This window comes from Rana temporaria, chromosome 2, assembly GCF_905171775.1.
Source record: "Rana temporaria chromosome 2, aRanTem1.1, whole genome shotgun sequence".
Taxonomy (NCBI): domain Eukaryota; kingdom Metazoa; phylum Chordata; class Amphibia; order Anura; family Ranidae; genus Rana; species Rana temporaria.
The window spans coordinates 212,323,060-212,346,261 of record NC_053490.1 but is presented as its reverse complement, the minus strand read 5'-3'; the positions used below and the strand labels follow the sequence as shown (position 1 = coordinate 212,346,261).

The following is a 23,202-nucleotide window of genomic DNA, read 5'->3' as shown; positions in this document are numbered from 1 at the left end:
CTATCTATTATATCTCTATCTATCTATCTATCTATCTATCTATCTATCTATTCTTTATCTATCTATCTATTCTATATCTATCTATCTATTCTATATCTATCTATCTATTCTATATCTATCTATCTATTGATTATATATCTATCTATTATCTATCTATCTATCTATCTATCTATCTATCTATCTATCTATTATATCTCTATCTATCTATCTATCTATTATATCTCTATCTATCTATCTATCTATCTATCTATTCTATATCTATCTATCTATCTATTCTATATCTATCTATCTATTCTATATCTATCTATCTATTGATTATATATCTATCTATCTATCTATCTATCTATCTATCTATTCTTTATCTATCTATCTATTCTATATCTATCTATCTATTCTATATCTATCTATCTATTCTATATCTATCTATCTATTGATTATATATCTATCTATTATCTATCTATCTATCTATCTATCTATCTATCTATCTATCTATTATATCTCTATCTATCTATCTATCTATTATATCTCTATCTATCTATCTATCTATCTATCTATTCTATATCTATCTATCTATCTATTCTATATCTATCTATCTATTCTATATCTATCTATCTATTGATTATATATCTATCTATTATCTATCTATCTATCTATCTATCTATCTATCTATCTATCTATCTATCTATCTATTATATCTATCTATCTATCTATCTATCTATCTATCTATCTATCTATCTATCTATTATATCTCTATCTATCTATCTATCTATCTATCTATTCTTTATGTATCTATTCTATATCTATCTATCTATTCTATATCTATCTATCTATTGATTATATATCTTTCTATCTATCTATCTATCTATCTATCTATCTATCTATCTATCTATCTATTATATCTCTATCTATCTATCTATCTATCTATCTATCTATCTATTCTATATCTATCTATCTATTGATTATATATCTATCTATTATCTATCTATCTATCTATCTATCTATCTATCTATCTATCTATCTATCTATCTATTATATATCTATCTATCTATCTATCTATCTATCTATCTATCTATCTATCTATTCTTTATCTATCTATCTATTCTATATCTATCTATCTATTGATTATATATCTATCTATTATCTATCTATCTATCTATCTATTATATCTCTATCTATCTATCTATCTATCTATCTATCTATCTATCTATCTATTATATCTCTATCTATCTATCTATCTATCTATTCTATATCTATCTATTCTATATCTATCTATCTATTCTATATCTATCTATCTATTGATTATATATCTATCTATCTATCTATCTATCTATCTATCTATTATATCTCTATCTATCTATTATATCTCTATCTATCTATCTATCTATCTATCTATCTATTATATCTCTATCTATCTATCTATCTATCTATCTATCTATCTATCTATCTATCTATTATATCTCTATCTATCTATCTATCTATCTATCTATCTATCTATTATATCTCTATCTATCTATCTATCTATCTATCTATCTATTATATCTCTATCTATCTATCTATCTATCTATCTATCTATTCTATATCTATCTATCTATTCTATATCTATCTATCTATTCTATATCTATCTATCTATTCTATATCTATCTATCTATTGATTATATATCTATCTATTTATCTATCTATCTATCTATCTATCTATCTATCTAAATATCTATCTATCTATTATATCTCTATCTATCTATTATCTATCTATTCTATATCTATATCTCTATCTATTCTATCTATTTATTATCTATCTATCTATTCTATATCTATCTCTATCTATCTATCTATCTATCTATCTATCTATCTATCTATTATATCTCTATCTATCTATCTATCTATCTATCTATCTATCTATTATATCTCTATCTATCTATCTATCTATCTATCTATCTATCTATTATATCTCTATCTATCTATTATATCTCTATCTATCTATCTATCTATCTATCTATCTATTATATCTCTATCTATCTATCTATCTATCTATCTATCTATCTATCTATCTATCTATCTATTATATCTCTATCTATCTATTATATCTCTATCTATCTATCTATCTATCTATTATATCTCTATCTATCTATCTATCTATCTATCTATCTATCTATCTATCTATTATATCTCTATCTATCTATTATATCTCTATCTATCTATCTATCTATTATATCTCTATCTATCTATCTATCTATCTATCTATTCTATATCTATCTATCTATTCTATATCTATCTATCTATTCTATATCTATCTATCTATTCTATATCTATCTATCTATTCTATATCTATCTATCTATTCTATATCTATCTATCTATTCTATATCTATCTATCTATTCTATATCTATCTATCTATTCTATATCTATCTATCTATTCTATATCTATCTATCTATTGATTATATATCTATCTATTTATCTATCTATCTATCTATCTATCTATCTAAATATCTATCTATCTATTATATCTCTATCTATCTATTATCTATCTATTCTATATCTATATCTCTATCTATTCTATCTATTTATTATCTATCTATCTATTCTATATCTATCTATATCTATCTATCTATCTATCTATCTATCTATCTATCTATTCTATATCTCTGTCCGTCTGTCTGTAAGCCCAATCACGGGTGAGTGACGTTGGGGGGGGGGGGTGTTTGTGATTTTGTTTGCGCCCCCCTAAAAAAATAGAGCACCAGCCGCCACTGCTCCCAGGTGTAACCTTGTCCTGAGCCCCAGTGCACATTTTCTGTCCCTTCCCTTCCCATCCCTTGTATTGCTTGATAACAAAACTAGGGATAGACCTAGTGACACTTTTGGCAGTTTTCAATCACTGGAAGGTAGTGGCATACAGTACTATTACTGTAAAGTAAAAAGGTTTTTAAAAATATAAATTTGAATGGTTTATGTTTATCAATTTACAAAATGCAAAGTTCAATATTTGGTGTGACCATCTTTTTAGGCTTTAAACCAGCCCCTCCCATTTTTGTACATATTTTATTATCTTTTCATGGGATAACACTGAAGAAATTACACTTTGCTACAATCTAAAGTAGTGAGTGTGCAGCTTTTATAACTGTGTAAATTTGGTGTCCCCTCAAAATAACTAAACTACTTTGAAGAGGAATACTGTTATGGTAGCAGCTAGCTACCATAACCCCGGTATCCCCTTCTTCAGCGGGCGGTCCGCTTTAAAATAAAGTGGTTTCAGCGGCCGATTCGCCACAAGATCACTTTTATCGGTGGTGGGAGAGGGCCCTCCCGCCGGTCCCCTCCACCGCTTACCGGAGCCGTCGGTAGCGCCGGAGGAGATCAGATCCTCTCCCTATTCAAAAGGGATCACCGCTCCAGGTGGGTGTGTTGAAAATGGCACTCTCCTCAAGTTGGAAGCTCTAGGTGTAGGCTAAGCATATAGCAATTAGAAGGAGGATCTGGACAGCCACACTCCATAAAACCGCCTTTATTGTAAAAAATAAATAAATTCAAACCACATCAGGGGACAGGATAGATTAACTGACGCGTTTCACAATCTCAACAGTGCTTAGTCATAGCTATGACTAAGCACTGTTGAGAGTGTGAAACGCGTCAACTTATCTATCCTTTACCCTGTGGTTTGAATTTTTTTTATTTTATATAATAAAAGGCACTTTTATTGGAGTGCAGCTGTCCAGATCCTCCCATTTAATTGCTTTATGCTTAGCCTGCACCTGCTGCTTCCACCTTTTAGAGTGCCATTTTCAACACGCCCACCTGGAGCCGTGATCCCTTTCTCTCTTGATTCTGGACTTTGCATATGCTTGATTACCACTCTACCACTTTACTTCATACTTAATATGATTATCCTCGTGGAAGATTGCCCACCATGGATGACACTACATCTGTTCCTGCTACAGCGGATCCTCTCCCTAGCCTGACATGGAGATGAGTGAAGGGAAGATGGCCCCCACCTGTCTCCATATCCTTGCAGGGCAAGTAATCCAGACCGTAGTCTGCATGTCTTCAGCAAACTGTTTTCAGGCTTTCTTGTGCATTATCTTTAGAAGAGGCTTCCTTCTGGGATGACGGCCATGCAGACCAATTTGATGCAGTGTGCGGCATATGGTCTGAGCACTGATTGCCCACCCCTTCAACCTCTGTAGCAATGCTGGCAACACTCATACATCTATTTCCCAAAGACAACCTCTGAATATGACTCTAAGCACGTGCGCTCCACTTCTTTGGTCGACCATGGTAAGGCCTGTTCTGAGTGAAACCTGTCCTGTTAAACCGCTGTATGGTTTTGGCCACCGTGCCACAGTTCAGTTTCAGGGTCTTGGCCATCTTCTTATAGCCTAGGCCATCTTTATGTAGAGCAACAATTCTTTTTTCAGATCCTCAGTTCTTTGCTATGAGGTGCCTTGTTGAACTTCCAGTGACCAGTATGAGAGAATGAGAGCTATAACACCAAATTTAACACACCTGCTCCCCATTCACACATGTAACACAAACAAGTCACATGACACCGGGGAGGGAAAATTATTATTTGGGCCTAATTTGTACATTTTCACTTAGGTGTACTCACTTTTGTTGCCAGCGGATGTGTGTTGAGTTATTTTGAGGGGACAGCAAATTTATAATATTTTATATATACATTTATATTTGTTATACAAGCTGTACACTCTCACTACTTTACATTGTAGCAGTATCATTTCTTCAGTATTGTCACATGAAAAGTTATAATAAAACTTTTACAAAAATGGTGAGGGGTGTACTCACTTTTGTGAGATACCGTAGGTTGAAACAGTCATTAACTGAAACAGAAACGGCTCTGTAGGAGGCTTAAAACTACATAAAGAACAGCAAAACTTTGCTACTAAGGTGAGGTTGTGAAAGACAGTTTCGTGTCACAGGTCATACACCATGGCAAGACTGAGCACAGCAACAAGACCCACAAGGTAAGTTATACTTAGCAAGGTCACTCCCAGGCAAAGATATCAAAGCAGACTCGGGTTTCAAGATGTGCTGTTCAAGTTCTTCTGAATACGCATGAGCGTTCAGGACCATAGATGTAGTGGTCTGCCAAGGAAACCATGCAGCAAATGAAAAACACTTTGTTTGCTTCCCTTTGACATTGGAAGATGTCCAGCAGTGCCATCAGCACAGAACTGGTATCCTACTCTACTGTCCGGAAGTGTCTTCATGGAAGAATTATGGCCAAACAGCCATACCTCCAACGTGGAAACAAGGCTAAGTGACACAACTATGCACAAAAACATAGGGACTGGGGTGCAGAAAATGGCAACAGGTGCTCTGGACTGATGAGTCAAAATATGAAATTTTGTTGTAGCAGGAGGCAGTTTGTTTGCCACTACAAGTACAGTACAATGAGTGTCTGCAGGCAAAAGTGAAGCATGGTGGAGGTTCCTTGTAAGTTTGGGGCTACATTTCTGCAAATTGAGTTGGAGATTTGTTCAGGAATCGGGATCAATGGTTATCCTCCTGAAAAATACAGGAAGATACTTATCCATCATGCCATGCCATCAGGGAGACGTGTGATTGTCCCCAAATTTATTCTACAGCAGGACAACAAACCCAAACACACAGCCAATGTCATTAAAGCGGTAGTAAACCGCAAGTGGTTAAAAAAAAATAATCCCTGCAAGGCAATGTTATAATGTGCTAGTATGCATCACATACTAGCACATTATGAGAAACTTGCCTTAGAACAAAGCCCTCCAGCGCCGCACTGTCACTGCTGAGAGGGCTGACCTTTTCCATCTGGGTTCACGGACTCCGGCTACAGGAGTGGCTGGAGGGGGGGTTTAAAGTCGCTCCCGCGCATACATGCAGGGGCCTCTTTTTACGGCAGGGGCTCTGAAAGTCTGTCACTGTAAGCCAGACCTTGAGAGCGCATGCACCAGTGATGTTACTGCAAGTTTAGGAGATATTCACAGAACCTACAGGATATCCTTATTCAAGGCTGATGCCGCGTACACACGATCATTTTTCAGCATGAAAAAAACAACGTTTTTAGAAAACGTAATTTAAAATGATCGTGTGTGGGCTGAACATCGTTTTTCATGTTCGGAAATTTTTTTTTGTCGTTTTTCAGAACATGCTGCATTTTTTAACTTCGTTTTAAACTATGTCGTTTTTCGGGTTGTAAAAAATGATCGTGTGTGGGCTAAAACTACGTTTTAAACCCGCACATGCTCAGAAGCAAGTTATAAGACGGGAGCGCTCGTTCTGGTAAAACTACCGTTCATAATGGAGTAAGCACATTCATCACGCTGTAACAGACAAAAAAGAGCGAATCGTCTTTTACTAACATGGAATCGGCTAAAGCAGCCCAAAGCCGAATCAAACTTCCCCTTTAGAGTGCCGTTGTACGTCACCGCGCTTTGTTCATAATTTTTTAAAAACGATGGTGTGTGGGCAACGTTGTTTTGAATGATGAAGTTGGAAAAACTTTGTTTTTTGGACATGCTGAAAAACGAAGTTTTCTTTCATGCTGAAAAATTATTGTGTGTACGCGGAATCACCTGTAGGTACAAGTGGTGTAACAGAGTTTACTACCACTCTAAAAGCTATCTTCAGCGTAAAGAAGAACTTGGAGTCCTGGAAGTGATGGTTTGGGCCAACAGAGCCCTGATCTCAACATCGTCTGTCTAGGATTACAGGAAGAGACAGAAGGATTTGAGGCATCCTACATCCACAGAAGATCTGTGGTTAGTTCTCTAAAATGTTTGGAACAACCTACCTGCCAAGCTTCTTTAAAAAAAATGGCGTGCTATACATTAAGGCCTCATGTACACTTCAGCAGGTATATTAACGTTTAGGAGCAGTTGGGCATTTTTTTTCAGCTGCCCCCGAACTCTCCTCTATGTACATTGAGTTGTTTATAGTCGTTTCTAGGCAGTTGAGTTTAGAAGCCTTTTTTGGAACGCAAAAAAATTCGTTCAGGATAGATGTTCAGAAGCATTTTAAACTATAAATGCCCGTACCAGCCTATAAACGCTGCTAAACGTGGTAACTTGCGTTTGGCAGCCTTTCGTTTTCAGACGTTTTTCATAAAAAAAAAAGTGTTTATTTATTTTTTAACACTTCTAGACGCAAACATGGCTAAACACGGCATGTAAATGCGGCTAAGCAGACATTTTTAGACGTCAGTTTCTAGCTGTCAAGTTAATCGTTCAGGAGAGGTTAAAGTGGTTGTAAACCTTTGTGTTTTTTCACCTTAATGCAACCTATGCATTAGGGTGAAAAAAAACCTTGCATTTACCGCTTCTTTCCCCCTGGTCTTGTTGGCTCTTTGGATGATTGATAGCAGCGCAGCCATTAGCTCCCGCTGCTGTCACTCACAGCCAATGACATGGCCGAGTCGTACAATTGGCGTCTATGGATGCCGGTTGTATGGCACAGGAGCACGCCCGCAAGTTATTCCCCTTGGTAGAGCGCTTCCTAGAGGGGGTTGGCTCTTGCGGGGAGGAGCCACAGAAAAGGACAATCGGGGGTTGAAACTATCAACATTTTATTTTTGAAAGCATTCTTTACAGCATTTTTTCACATTTGCCTAAAACTTTTGCACAGTAGTGTATAACCCATGGTCTATGAATCAATTCTTGTCCTGTACTATATTTCAAGATACAAAATTTACAGGTATGTCAAAATCCCTCCTTTTTCCTTGTGCATTTTGACTGATGCCGCCATATTTTCCTGGAAAGGTGTATATACCAAGGTCAGTAGTATTCAGAGAAGATATTTTTTTTTTTTTTTTTTTTTGTCACAGCCTCCTCTTGGTGGAATATTGAGGGGGATTCCACAAGGTGAAAGACATTCTCATTCTCAACATAAACATTAGAAAATTCTGCTAATGTTTCCATTTGATGTAGTCATGTCTAGTTTTCTGTTTGCTTGCCACACTCAATATATACGCATGCAGAGTTTAAGCCACATATCCCTTAAGACAGTGTTAAGAGTGAAACTTTCCTAAAAGTTAAGGGAAAATGTTAAATGTCATCTTGATTTTCTGTATTCAGGGTAAAGCTGACTAATATTTTTTACAGCTGGAATAGTTGTTCTGTTTAAGGCAGATTTAATATAGAATATAGAACACCTATAGAACAAATGCTGTGTTGTGCATTTTCTTTAATGTGCAATTAAAAGTGCAAAGTAATATTTGACTTTTGATTTGTGGTTTTCACCCTGTGCCAGGGTGAAAACAGAAGACTAGATTTTAGATTGTTTCCTAAATAAAATGAAAAGGCTGTGTATGTATGTATGTATGCATGTATGTGTATATAATATATAATGGTATTGCGCAGCACTTCACAAAATAAAATGAGACGGTATACTTGCAATACTATTCATGGCTAGAGGGTTAGGCTGGGTACACACGGGCCGAATGTCAGGAGACATTTGCCAGTTAAAAAAAAAAAAAACAGCCGACATTCAGCCCGTGTGTATGTTGGTCTTTGGCCAGCTGCTGTCAGCTGCTGCCAGTGGCAGAAAACACTGATCAGAGTGTTCTGGCAGGGAGACGTCCCCCCTGTCAGAACAAAACAGCTTAGTGGGGGGAGAGTGCTGTACTAATGTCAGATGGTTGCATGGAAAAAAACTATCAGTGTGTACCAGGCTTTTGGCGGGCAGTGCTGGGGAGCGCCTACTATCTAAAAGTTGGGAGGAGGGAAGTGATCAAGTGATGCAGAAGGTAGTAACTTTGGGGATGTGGCGGGTCAGTTGATGGAGAAGGTAAACGTTCATTTTTTAAGTGGGGTAGGCTTCCACAATAAGATGCTTTTCAGAGACCATCTAAAGGTGGATGGAGTAGAAGATAGCTGGAGAGATTGAGGAAGGGAGATCCAGAGGATGAAAGCAACCTTGGAGGAGTCCTAGGAGCGAGCATAGGAGGATGTGACAAGGAAGCTAGAAGGCAGGAAGTATTGGAAGGAGAGAAGAGGATGGTTTGGGTTATATTTCGAGGAGGTTGGCGATATTACTTGGGTTAGCATTGGGAATGGCTTTGTATGTTGGTATTTTGAAATTTTATTTGCTGGGTGAGTGAAAGCCAGTTGTTGCAGCTTGGACAGCTCTGTGCAGGTATTGCTGGTTTACAACTCTGTTCAATTATGCTCACGCATTGCTAATTTTCATCCCTATTCCAGTCCGCCCTGCTATAGTCTAGATTTCCTCATGACTCTTTTTGCAGTTTAGTTCTGGTTTTCCAACACATGTCGGGATGCTTTGAACAGACTGGTCCTGTGTATTGCCTGATTGTTGCTGACCCAGATTGCCTGACTACCCTCTGCTTGCTGCCTGCCTTGACCCCTGCTCGAACCTGACTACTCATCTGCTGCCTTGTCTACTGTCTATTCATTGCCAAGCTAGACTGCCTGACAGCCCTTGGCTTGCCCCCTGCCCAAAACCCTGCTAGTACCTGACTACTCTCTGCCAGTGGCGATGCGTCCATAGAGGACGCAGGAGCACCGCCCCCTCTCTATCCTGCACCGCCACTGAATACAATACAGAGATTCATGCATTGCATGAATCTCTGTATTGTTGCTGCCGCTCACTATTCAGATGGCCGGCCCCCTGGTGAGCGCCGGCCATCTGAATAACGGCAGCTAGTTGGCTTTGGATATGTAAAAAGGTACTACAGCGCTATTACTAAAACCATATAAAATACTAAAGATAAGCTGCAGACACGTGAGGTGCACAAAACCAAAGTGAATAAATAAGAAAATATTGTGTTGCGCTGATAATCAAGTAAAAAATTGCATACATATATATACCATATACATAAATAAGAACCCCCTACACCTCAAATCAGGGAGGTATATGTGCAAAAGATAAACAAAAACCACTAAAAAACTATAATGTGAAAAAGTTCTAATAGAACCAGCAAAAATAGTTCATGGAAAAAACACAGTTCAGTACATAGGCTAATAGGAGACAGGTGTGAGATCCACAGTCCTCTGGTGTGCAGCTGTCATTATAGCAAAAAAAAAAAAATATATAAAACCTTTTCCCTTCTGGACTCCCCGATTAAACACAGGATATCAGCCGCTCATAAGGAGAAAAGAAAGATATATGGTGCAAATAACGTAATAAAATGGGAAATGAACCCTGCAATACAATGATTGCACTCACGGAACCTCGAGCGGCTGATATCCTGTGTTTAATCGGGGAGTCCAGAAGGGAAAGGTTTTATATATTTATTTATTTTTGCTATAATGACAGCTGCACACCAGAGGACTGTGGATCTCACACCTGTCTCCTATTAGCCTATGTACTGAACTGTGTTTTTTCCATGAACTATTTTCGCTGGTTCTATTAGAACTTTTTCACATTATAGTTTTTTAGTGGTTTATGTTTATCTTTTGCACATATACCTCCCTGATTTGAGGTGTAGGGGGTTCTTATTTATGTATATGGTGTGTGTGTGTGTGTGTGTGTGTGTGTATATGCGCAACACAATATTTTCTTAGTTGGCTTTGGAAGTGCCTATCAGAGCCCTCAGGCTGTAATCGGCTTCCAAATAGTTAGCCTGGGGACCTACAGGGGGTGTGTTCCCTGGCTAACACTAACACTGACAGGTGTACCGGTAACCTGATTGGCTGAAGCGTCATCGAGGGCGGTAGAAGACATTGAGGGACCGTGGAAGGAGGATGGCTGACCCCAGAAAGGTAGGTGCCGGGCAGGGGGGGGCAATCTGACTGGCAGCTTTTTACAGGGCACAGTGGCGACAATTGATGTGGGGACAATTGATGTGGGCACAGTGGGGACAATTGATGTGGGCACAGTTGGCGACAATTGATGTGGGCACAGTTGGCGACAATTGATGTGGGCACTGTTGGCGACAATTGATGTGGGCACATTTGGCAACAATTGATGTGGGCACAGTGGCTGCATTTGGCATGGCACAGTGGTGACAATTGATGGGCACAGTGGTGACAATTGATGGCATGGCATAGTGGCTGCCTTTGATGGGCACAGTGAGGCTGCAATTGTGTGTGTGTGTGTGTGTGTTTGTTTTTTTTTGTTTTTTTCTTAGTTTGCGCCCCCCCCCCCCCAAAAAAAAATTTGAGCACCAGCCGCCACTGCTCTCTGCTATCCCCCTGCCAAGACCCCTGCTTTTATCTGACTACTCTATAGTGTCTGGTTTTGCCCACTGTCTGCACCGGAGCTTCTCCTGTCACCCCCTGGTAAGGTAAACTCCAGGTCATAAACTGGTTCCAACTTGTAGTCAGGGGCTACTAGGGTTTTCAGCCATCATCCTTTTTGAGACCTCTGGTTTCATCTGCTTGTCAAGGCTGTAGTGGTGTGGGCTCAATTCTATGTATATTGAGAAGAGCTAATGTGTCCGGGGAGATAAAGTAGGGTAGCCAAGCAGAGAAGTCATCAAGGAAACTTTACACCCATCCAGGCAGCTGATAAATCACAGCTGATATTATGGGAAATTTTTTTATGAGATTCCGAAGAGGAGGTTAGAGAGGGAGGTAAAGGAAGACCTTGGAAAGTGTCATGTAGGGATAGAAAGATTCAAACTGTAAAATGTGTCCACTGTGTCAGTGGAAGCCAGCATGTGAGAGTGAAGCTGGTGAGGCAGAGTAAGAATTGTAAGGCCAGGTTTAAGTAACAGAAAGTAGGTTGAATGAATCTATATATATAAAACTCAACGTGTGTGTGTGTGTGTGTGTATGTATGTATGTTCCAGCATCACGTCCAAACGGCTAAAGATATTAACATGAAACCTGGCACACATGTTACTTATATGTCAGCAACAAACATAGGATAGGTGGTTTAACCCTTACCCACCCCCATTTGCCATGGTCGGGGTTTTTCTTTAAAGTCCCATTCAACTCTATGGGAAATACATGTTCCTTCATAACTTCCAAACGGCTGTACATATTTCGATAACACTTGGTCACATGTTACTTATATGTCCACTTAAACTATAGGATAGTTAATTTATCCCTTAACTACCCCCATTTGTGAGGGTCGGGGTTTTTGTTTAAAGTCCCATGCAAATCAATGGGAAATGTATGTTCCCACATAACTTCTGTACGCTGGTACATATATTACTTATATGCCAAATAAAAATATATGACAGTTAAATTAACCCTTACCTACACCCTTATATAAAAGATGGGTATATTTATATTACTATGATTTTCCTCCCCAAAAGGTTAAGATAGGAAGACCGGGCAACGCCGGGTATTCAGCTAATTAGAGATAAAGAAGTAATGGACAGATCTGAGCTATATGCAGACAGCGATCCATGAGAAAAAGGGTCTGATTCTTGAAAGATGGGGACTAGAAATTAGAGTGAGAATTGTGGCAGAGAAAGAAGGTTGCCAGAGTGGAGGTCAAGGCTGGATATTGGAGGTCTAGGATTAGGGGAAACATCCACAAAATTTAGGAGAAGCAGGTAAGTGACAGAAGTAAGATGGGAGTAAGATTTATATGCACGCACGTGCCTCAGTGTCCTGAGGTGATGTCAGCATGTGGGTTCAGAATTGGCAGCAAGCAATGAGTTCAGAGATTGGAAAAGGACAAGAGTGAAAGTGATATTTATAAGCTGTGGGCTAGAGAAGAGGGGTAAAGGAGTGAGAATTTAGGGAAATTTAACAATTGTAAAAAAGAAGGCAGGAGAGAGCATGTTACAGTTTGGAGAGAGTAGCAATCATACTTGACGAGAGCTACAGTATATGCATTAAATACAGGTTCACTTTCTGACTGCGAGTAGTTGAGCAATGTTTTGTACATTCTTTCTTGTTTTTGCTTTAGCTGAACTGCTGTGTTAAACTGTACAGTATATATTGTACTGACCAAAAGGTATGCAGTATGTTCTGCATGGAAAGTATCAACTGCTTTAGATGCCTGAAAGAAAAAAGCAGGGGAAAGAAGAGCGATTCTTCCCCATCAGACACAAAATTCTGGGAACTTTTGATAAAGAAGAGTTCTGACTGGATAGTTGGATCATACCTCCAATGATCAGAGGATGCCATTATAGATATGCCAAATGATGTGTGTCCAACGGGGCTTGTGTGTTTTTGCATAGTCCAGATGTGTGGTCCTACTCTGGCAAAAGAACTGGTTGCTGTAAATATGGTTCCACCAGAGGCAGAGAAAAATGAATGATGGCCTCATTTTGGAGTCAGTAATCACCTGCCTTATCAGGTCACCAAGGTTAATGAAGACACCACTGAATAACTGTTGCTGCCCAACCATACAATTGGGAATAATAAGGAATTGCAGAGTGAGTGGTCAAGCCTAAATGTATTTGGATTCAGGGTGGATTTGATTTAAATCAAGTCGATTTAAATCACTAGTAAAAAGGCTGTCAATCAATCATAGGCAAGATGGACCTGATGGGGAGCTAGTTTCTCAGAATTCCCCATCAGGCTCTGCCCACACAACAGGGACAGTGCCATGGAATTGATTTTGTTCTGTGACCGGAGCCTGATACTAGATCTTCATCGGGTCCACCTTCCATGTGATTTAACAGTGGGTGGATGAAATCCGTTCACTGCCGTCTGCTGTCAATCACAGAAAAGGCAGACCTAATGGGGAACTTTTCTTTAGGTTCCTCATCTGACTCTATACATCCACTCCCCACCAAACAAGCGCAGTGGGCGTGGGGTTTTGTGTTGCAGGGTGAGAAGAGCTTGATGTGGGAACTCTGAGAGACTAGATCCCCATCAGGTTCACTTTCTGTGTGATTGGTAACGGACATATTGGGCAGATTCCATAGCCGCTCTTCAGCTCAATAGTGGTAATGACATCTTCCTACTGCTATCCATTATCAATCACAGGGTGGGGGACCTGCTGGGAACTAGTCTTTCAGCATACCCATCAGGCTCTGCCCACTGTCATTATTCAGCCAACGTCATTGATTGCTAGTAACTAATGAAGTAAATACAAAATTGAAGCAAATTTTGTTTTGAATTTGTCCTAATGGCACATTGTCAAATTAATACAAATAAGAACTACACACATCTGTTGTATGTGTCAAACTGTTAACAAAACTGTTGCAATGCTTTCATGAATTTGGCAAAGGCAATTATAAAGGGACCATAAAACAAGAAAAGTGTGTTTTTTGTTGAATTTGGTCAGCTCAGATGAAAGCTTGGCACACCAATTGAAGTGTTTTTTGCTTAATTTTTTTGTTTTTAGATTTCTGTTGAGGAAATGGATCGGAACTTGGTTCTAAAAGTTAATAAGGATGCAGTGATGAAAATAGCTGTTTCTGGAGAGCTGTTTACTTTTGACAGAGGACTATACCAACTAAATTTGACAGTGGGAGGAATTCCATTTAAAAGCAGTGAACTCATTCAGTCGGTAAGTGTCTTTTAAAGGAGTGGTTTTATTTTATACTATAACTTTTATTATTCAGCATGTGGTAGGCGCCAGCTGTATAATTGAATCAAAATGGCACATAGACATAACATACATACCAGAACAGTCCAACACAGAACATATAACAAACCCTACTAGTGAATATGACCTGGACATATTACTTTCTGAAATTTTTTATTTGACCTTTTTTTATATATGCTCAGATTAACACACGACTGGATGGCTGTATGCGTGGCTGGAACTGGCTGAATGAAGAAGAAACATCAATACAAGACACTGTGCGGACACAAGAAAAGATGCAGTGCTTCGTGGTAGCTGGAAGAGGCTCTTTTTATCCAGGAAGAGGGTTTGCTATTTTCTTCATTGATTATAGTAAGTACGAGATTACATAAACTGTTGCTGAAAGTAGAAGTGAACTAGGCAGTAAAACATATGGACAGTAGACTGTGTGTATGTAACGTTTCTTCCCCACTACATATTTGAGCGGATTTGTTTTAGTTCTGAAATGCCTGTGCTTTGTTGCTATCCTGACAAGAAAAACATGTCTTTGTGAGACTGTTAGGTCCAGCTGTAGAAAAATTCCATCATGGTTTTAACTGTATTTTTTAGCTGGTACTCATAGGCTAAAGCTTAACTCGGGAAAACTAAAAAAAAGTCCTCCCTTGCAGCGGGACTGTGTCTACACTGCAAGGGTTAACTGCTCATTATGCCTTAGGGGACCATGGAAAACATTTTTTACTTACCCTCGACACTGCTAGAATCAGTTCTTGCACTCCAGTAGTCCAAGGTCCTCTAATATCATCATGCTGAGACCATAGACATGCATTGTAAGTGAGGTTGCCAAGGGAGGTACAGCGTCGCACGACCGTGCAATTGTCAGTTAAAATAACGCAGTGCAGTATCGCAAAAAATGGCTTGGTCATGGGGGGAAATCTTCTGCAGCTGAAGTGGTTCATTCTGTTTCTATATTGCACAATTTGCTCTCACTGTTAGTAAAATGAATAATGTATATGCAAGTTTCTAGCGCAATATTATAATGGTATCCAGTATTGTCAAATTTCCGCATACAGAAAATGATATAATTGAAATGCTGCAAGAATATATATAACTTGATATGTCATATAGAATTAATAGGTTTTTAAATACATGTGTTGTAGTCCTAAATATGTTGTGTTTTTTTTTTTACTTTATTTACTCTAGCGGATCTATCTAATAAACAGGAAGATGTGCCAACCTGGAGAATAGACATCAATGCAGAGATAAATCCAGCCACTGATACTGGAGTGCTCTTTGCTCTTGTGTCAAAGGACAAAGAAGTCCCTTTATCATTAGCTCTAATTGATTATCATTTCGCAACCAGAATGAAAAAGCAGGTAAGAAGTTTAAGTCATGCTACATAAAGTATTGTACCTGGTTCTCGGGGCACTGGCTAACAGTGCTGCCAGTTTCCACCCCCACACTTCTTTTATGGGAAGTATTTGTTAAGGATCGGCATCGCCACCTTTTTAATTTGTTATAATAATGCAGCGCAACCACTCAGGGATAAGTATGTGTGCCTAATTCACTTGTGTGCTTTTTCTGGAAGAGCAGAAGTATCCCAGTGTTGGGCTGTAAAGCCCACATGGAGGTTGAATTATTTACTGACTGAGCTGTGGATAATTACCGACTCTCCATGTGTTCTGCTGGAGGTAAAACTGACAGTTAACAAAGATTGTAGTCTTCCGCATCTTTATGATAACCGCAGTTTGAGTGTACGTTATTAGTAAGGATGAGCTCAGGTTTGGTCGGAATGTACAGTACATGTAGCTGCAGTGTAGGGAATGCCCTGGTTGCAGTTAATTGGTAGTGGGCAGGCGTAATTGCTTCCTGCTGGGTTTGATATGAACCTAAGTTCACACTAAACCCAAGCTCATTCTGTGTTATCGGCATTGAGCTCAGGCAGGGTGGCTTGGCCATCTGGCTATTCCACACTGGCGGAGAGAATATAAATAAATCAAATAATGCCTGGCAAATGAGGGTGCGCTGCTCAAACAGTGCAAAAGTTGAGATTCACATTTTTACGAATGTCTATTATATTATTTTTAATGAAGAAGTCTACATGTATGTGTAGGTCCACATAAAAAAGGCACTGCCCTGCTATATGGCCACTCTTTCATATAGGCACTCTTTCCACTGCCTTGCCATTGCCTCCTTCATTTTGTGCAGCAGATGTAAACTTTGAGTTTGGGCCTTTAGGAGTTCACTGCAGAACATAAATAAACTTTCAGGGATATTCACTGTACAGCCCTGCCCAGTGCTGCATAGTCTTGGCAACAAAACTGTCCGTACGGGTTCCTCTTCACTATGCATGCACACTGTGGCCCTGTTCATTCCTGCATGTGAGCTGTACTCAGATGTACAGATGCACTAGTCATCTAAAGAAGTGCAGCACACCCACACATGTAAATAGTGCAGCGGCATGCATGCACGCGCAGTAGGAAAAGGGCACAGCGGGCCTTTTTTTTTTTTTTTTTTTTTTTTTAAAGGCTGGGCAGCACTTGGAAGAGCCACACAGTGAAATGAATGTAAATATTTTACCAGGCAGACTGCACTCAGGTTTAATTATGTGTTGTTCTCTTGGGGTAAGTTCACCTTTCCAAAAAAATAATAATAAATGCACATTTATTGGCAGGTTAAAAAATATGCATTTATTTTTTATTTTTAGCGCTCAACAGCTCCCTGGTAGTTCATTGAGAACTACAAGCCAATAGCCGCAAAGACTGTTGTTACCTGTAGTTCTCCCATTCGCAGAACACTGTGAATGAATGATGTGGTCAGCTTTTTTCAATTGTGACAGTGAGTGGGGGGAGAAGACTCCTCCCCACCCACGCATTAACATTAACTGAATAAAATAAAATGATGTAGTGTTGAATTAAAATTATATATAGATAGATAATAGTGTGTGTGTATGTGTGTATATATATATATATATGTGTGTGTGTGTGTGTGTGTGTGTGTGTGTGTGTGTGTATATATATAATATTTATTGATTTTTTTACATATTCTAAGTCTAAATACCTCAGTTATTCTTTTTGTTTTATAAGGACAGTATATCAGTTTGCCATTCGTTGTATGGTAATCTATTATTTAATAGTGATTGTTGCCTTTTGATATCTTGTCCAGAGCTTTCTGGATGTTGGAGCAGACATAATAACATGCAGTTAGTCATATGATACCATGTGGAAGCTGTCCTACAGTTTGGCCATGGCAGTAGTGTGTAAACACAGCTTGGTGTGAGACATTCTCCTCTAGCTGTTACTTGGACAGTGATGCAGTAACCTAGAGATGGATGATATAGTATTACTGAGGCAGGTTAGCTGAGGATACGCTTTTTTAACAGTGACAGCTGATTTGTTGCCTTAATTCCATTTTGCAGTTCATCATCCTGTCTGTAGGAAATGTTGTCGTGTGTCGATTAGAGGTAAATGTCTGTGATAAAGAGCACATTGTGGAGGTCTCTGCAAGCAAGGACAACATAGTACTTTCCTTTGATGGAGAGCCTGGACAAATAGAATTGGCGGAATCCGAATTGCAACTCATTCTTTCTGAATTAAATGAACACTTACAGCAAGGAGTAAATACCTATATTGGAGGATTACCAGGTGAATGTTTCATTATGACTAGGGTTGTCCCGATACCTCTTTTTTAAGACCGAGTACAAGTACCAATACTTTTTGTCAAGTACTCGCCGATACCGAATACCGATACTTTTTTTAATGTCATGTGACAGATTTGCTTCCAAATTGTGTTTTTTTTTTTTTTTTTTTTTTTTTATTGATTTCAGTTTTTTTTTGTTTTTTTTTAAATATGTATAATTTTTTTTATTATGGATTTTTTATTCCATAAAATGAAACCTTACAAATGACAAAAGCAGCTCCCCCCCTGGTCGGCGGACTACATGCCAACGCACCCTCCCCCTTATCATAACGGCATACCTCGGGCCGGGAGAGGAGACAGTGGACAGGGCAGTAATCATCACACCAGGTGCGTGCATCCGCGTCACATCATCAGTGTGACAGGCACAGGCTGAGCTGAGTCTCGCCTCGCTGGCGGCTGGCTCAGTAGGGGAGGTTAGCGGAGGAAGAAGAGGGATAGCGCTGGACGTGTCAGCCTGTGTCCGTGTATAATCCTCAGACGGCAACCAATCCTGTGTTTAAAAGTTGCGCCTCCTCCTCCCCCTCGTCCGTGATAGGGGAACTCAGTTTCCCATTAGCAGTGAGTTAGTGTTCCGCCTATCATGGACACCCTCTCATCCTCGTCCATGGGATGAGGATGAGAGGGTGTCCGTGATAGGCATAACACTGACTCACTTGCTGGTAGTGTTCCCCTATCACAGAGGAGGAGGCGCGGCTTTTATACACTGGATGGCTGCCGTCTGAGGATTATACACGGACACAGGCATTACACGCTGCCTGCCTTTCTCTCTCCCAGGTATCGGATCAGGCATCGGGAGGATTTGCTCGAGTACAAGTACTCGCGCAAATGCTCTGTATCGGTCCTGATACCGATACTAGTATCGGTATCGGGACAACCCTAATTATGACCATACTTTTTTATTTGTGCAGTTGTATTTTAGAACCAGAAATACAGATGCAGTAATTTTTAAGGGAAACCTTTTAATAAATTAACCAAATTAGTCACATCTTTGGAAATGTTAGTTTCCTCTCTGGCTTACAAGGTGAATGTGTCTAAATGATCCGTGGATATCCAAGAGATTTTTATTTTTTAGTCTAATATTTCAAGAACTCTGCGTATGTAGTTTGTGTGGTGAGTATGCAGTTCAGTTTTAGCCACTCCTCAAGAAGGATGTCCCTGAACTGGAGAAAGCCCAGAAAAGGGAAACAAAGCTAATAAGGAGGTTGGAGGACTTCACATATGAGGAAACATTACATTACATTCAAGTTATTCTCACTGGAGAGGAGACATTTAAGAGGGGATATAATCACAATATGCAAATATCTATATAGTCACTGTAGTGTTGGGAGAAACTCTAAAGAAGACACACGGCCACACAAGTGAGGTTGAGCAAGAAGCATTTGTCCTAAACTCTGTAAGGAGTTCTTTACTGTTAACATAGTAAAAATGTGAAACTCCCACAATTGGTGGTATCAGTGGAGAGTTTAGATAAATTCTAAAAACTTTTTATATGTTGCAATGTACAGGGATATATAAAACACACTGGATGGACCTGTGTCTTTTTTATTCGATCTTGCCTTCTATGTAACTAAATATGCAACTCCAGTCGAGGTGAAAAGAAAAACTTTCAGAATGTATGCATTCTCTTTGTTTTACCTCCAGATAAACTGTAGCTCAATTACAAAATCAATTTTGATTCCAAAGTTTTATTTCCTTGTGTGCTCATTTGAATGAGATAATACAGCCTGCAATGGCCAGGATTATTCTGAAAGCACACAGAAACCTTTTTCAAAAGCTGACTTCTTCTTCTATTTTTCTTTTCTTTTTTTTTTTTTATGTTGATTGAGGACCACATTGTTATGTAGATCTTTTAATGCCAAAAAGTACATCTACAACCAAAATGCAGACACAGTTAAGAATGTATTCTTATGCCCTATTAAGAGATTTTGTGTTTTGCCTGGAGTGCTCCTTATACTCATGGAAATAAAAAATATTAACGGTATTATATTCAGCTTTATGAATACGATGCATTCCATTTGGGAATTAATCATTATTACCATCAGCAGTCAACTTTGTGGTAAAGGCTTCTTAATGGCAATATTCATGATGTGTTTTTTTTTTTTCCCCTTCTTTACTGTTCAGATGTGGATGTCACGCGCACACCAGTCACTGCATTCTATCATGGCTGCATGACCATGCGTGTTCAGCAAAAGACCTTGGACTTGGATGAAGCTGTACACAAACACAGTGACATAACCTCCCACTCATGTCCTCCCATTAAGTCTCTCAAATAGGTTCATTCCTCCTTTTTTTTTTTAACCAAATATCTTTTATATATATATGTATAAATTATTCTGACTTTGCAGTATTGTGTGTATAGTTTCGTAAAACACTGAAATGATGTAAGACCTACTGATTTTTACACCATGTCAAACCTTTTAGGACAGTATCAACCCTCCCTGGGGAATCTGTCACTAAGTAAAATACCTGCATGAAAAACCTCTGATGGAAACTGCCATTCTCTGATATCCATGCTGTATACTAGTCTTGGGTCAATGAAACAGCATGCAGTCCGGGAGTAAGAAAATTAAAGTTTCCATCTTGAGTTTTGAAAATAGAAAATAATTAGGACTTGGACATTTTAGGCACAGTATCACAAAGAATGGTTTTTACAAAAATATATTTATTAATTTGCTAAAAATCCACATTTGATACATATCACCAACAATACCACTAGTGTACAAAACCGTATATAACTTTACAGTGACTTTGGAATAGCCATTTGTCATTCAATATATTGGCAAGAGTCCAGAAGTATGGTTCGGTACCAACGGCACGGTGAAAAGTAGTTGGACAAGAGAAAAATATAGCTTGACATGTTGCGCGTGCAGTCACGCTTCTTCAGGAGCATTTAAAATGTAGACTATCAAGAAATAGAAAGGAATATAAATTAATATAATTATATTAAAATGATATAGAAAGGTACACAAAACATAACAATATTAGTAATCAGTAAGCTTAATTTTTCTTAAGTTATACACGCCCCCATAGTGACCTATTGTCTCCTTCTGCCGCACTAGTGTATATGGACGCGGCCGCTATGGTTATAGCTAAGGCAGCTTACTGATTTCTATATTATATATGCATATTTATATTCCTTTCCATTTCTTGATAGTCTACATTTTAAATGCTCCTGAAGATGCGTGACTGCACACGCAACATGTCGGGCTATATTTTTCTCTTGTCCAACTACTTTTCACTGTGCCGTTGGTACCAAACCATACTTCTGGACTCTTGCTAATCTATGGAATGACAAATGGCTTTTCCGAAGTCACTGTAAAGTTATATATGGTTTTGTACATTAGCGGTAGTGTTGGTTATATGCATCCAATGTAGATTTTTAGCAATTAATTAATAAATATATTTTTGTATAAAGCATGGTCTGTGATGCTGATTTAAGTTTTATCCACACTACCACTCTGTGGCATGATACAACGAAAAATTTTCTATTTCCATCTTGAGTTTGTCACCCAGGTGTTTTGCTTGCTGCATGATGGATACCCTTTTTAAGATTGTAATATATTGTAAATATTTCAGAAAACTAATATTAATGGTCAGAAATGTGCAGCAAGTGCATTGCAGACTTTTGTTAGGAAGCAACTAAGAACTGTGGTAAATTATGTTGTGGCAAAGATATGTAGAACTGGAAATTGTGTTATATATTTTTAATACGAAACACTGATTTTTTTTTTTTTTTTTTTAAGCAACAACTTAAAATAAAATAAAGAACAAAACTTTTCAACAGTTATATTTTTATATTTGTTTTATATTTTACAGTTATAGCAGTTTCCCAGACCTGCACCCTTTGTTTGTCAAATAAAGAAGCCTATATGTCTGAAAAAAGTGTTCTTGCTGCCTTATAGCAGCCAAATCCATGCTTTCCTACAGTATGGAAGAATGAATTTTTTTTTCTCTGGACGATTCCCGTTTCAGGCATTTTTGTATATGAAGCTTGAAAGCACCCGGGGACTACTTTAGCTTACAGCATGACTTTTAATTTTATTCAGAGATCAAAGGTGAACTATTCAGCGTGGTTCAAATGCTATGGCAAACTTGCCAGCAGCAGGGTGGAAAAAACTTTATCTGCTTAAATGACAGTTTAAGCTTTATTGCTGCTCCAGACCAGTAAGGTGTCACTCCATTTTTGCTTCCTCACTAGTGTTATGAAGCGACTTGGTTATCACAATACCCAAAAAGCAAGGGTATGTTCCCTTGTGGACTTTGCCAGGTTTGCCCCTGTGTGGACAGGACTGGCACATTCAAAGAATGCACTAGGTCAGTGATGGCGATCCTTGGCACCCCAGATGTTTTGGAACTACATTTCTCAGGATGCTCATACACTTTGCAATGTAGTGTAGCATCATGGGAAATGTAGTTCCAAAACATCTCGAGTGCCAAAGTTTGCCATCACTGAACTAGGTGAACAAAGTTATCAGATTTGTGATCTTATAATTGTTCTACAACGAAAGTCATATATATGCTGATATGCCCCTGTGACAAATGTTATATTGGGAAGATGAAATGCCAACTTAGGACATGCATAGGCAAGCATATGCGTGATATCGATGAGAAAAATCCAGACATACCCTAGCCAGGCACTTTGCTTAATATCATAATGGTAGGTTAGAAGGTATGCAGGTCAAAGGAATCTACCGGTATATGCTAAGCCTTTCGCCAAGAAGAGGTGACTTCAATCTGATACTGCTACAGAAGTACACCTGGCCTTCAGGAGAAAGATCAAGACCCATCTCTTCAGAGGCCCCATGGAATGGATACCAAGCGCCCAGAGGCGATTCAGTTCGCATGTGTTGCGCTATATACGTTTCTCACTCAAGGAGAGGTGATGGATATACAGGTTGAAGTCCCTCCGGCCTAAGGGCCTGAACACTGAACTCAACCTGCAGGTTTATCTAGAGGAATAGCTGCATTAGCCTGAGGTATAATGATAGGACTTTAAACTTTCGATACACTCTCTATACCAATCTCTATGAATCTGTATGTTGTTGCTTAATACGTTTAACATTTCCTAATATCCATGCTTGTCTCTTTGGTGTGTCTTAACCCCCCTTCCCTTCCCTTCGGCCCCAC

General features: G+C 38.8%; 1 protein-coding gene across 2 annotated transcripts in view; it reads left to right on the top strand.

Moving 5' to 3' along the window:
• The window catches only part of GAS6 (growth arrest specific 6), a 92,342-nt gene extending 71,969 nt beyond the window's left edge, over positions 1 to 20,373 (top strand). For both annotated transcript variants that reach the window (XM_040336370.1, XM_040336369.1), the window contains exons 11-15: positions 14,197 to 14,361; positions 14,583 to 14,751; positions 15,580 to 15,752; positions 17,795 to 18,020; positions 20,197 to 20,373. In XM_040336370.1, coding sequence (XP_040192304.1) covers positions 14,197 to 14,361; positions 14,583 to 14,751; positions 15,580 to 15,752; positions 17,795 to 18,020; positions 20,197 to 20,348 — 885 coding nt within the window. In that variant the 3' untranslated portion in view covers positions 20,349 to 20,373. The remainder of the gene's footprint in view (positions 1 to 14,196; positions 14,362 to 14,582; positions 14,752 to 15,579; positions 15,753 to 17,794; positions 18,021 to 20,196) is intronic.
• The last annotated feature ends 2,829 nt before the right edge of the window (positions 20,374 to 23,202 follow it).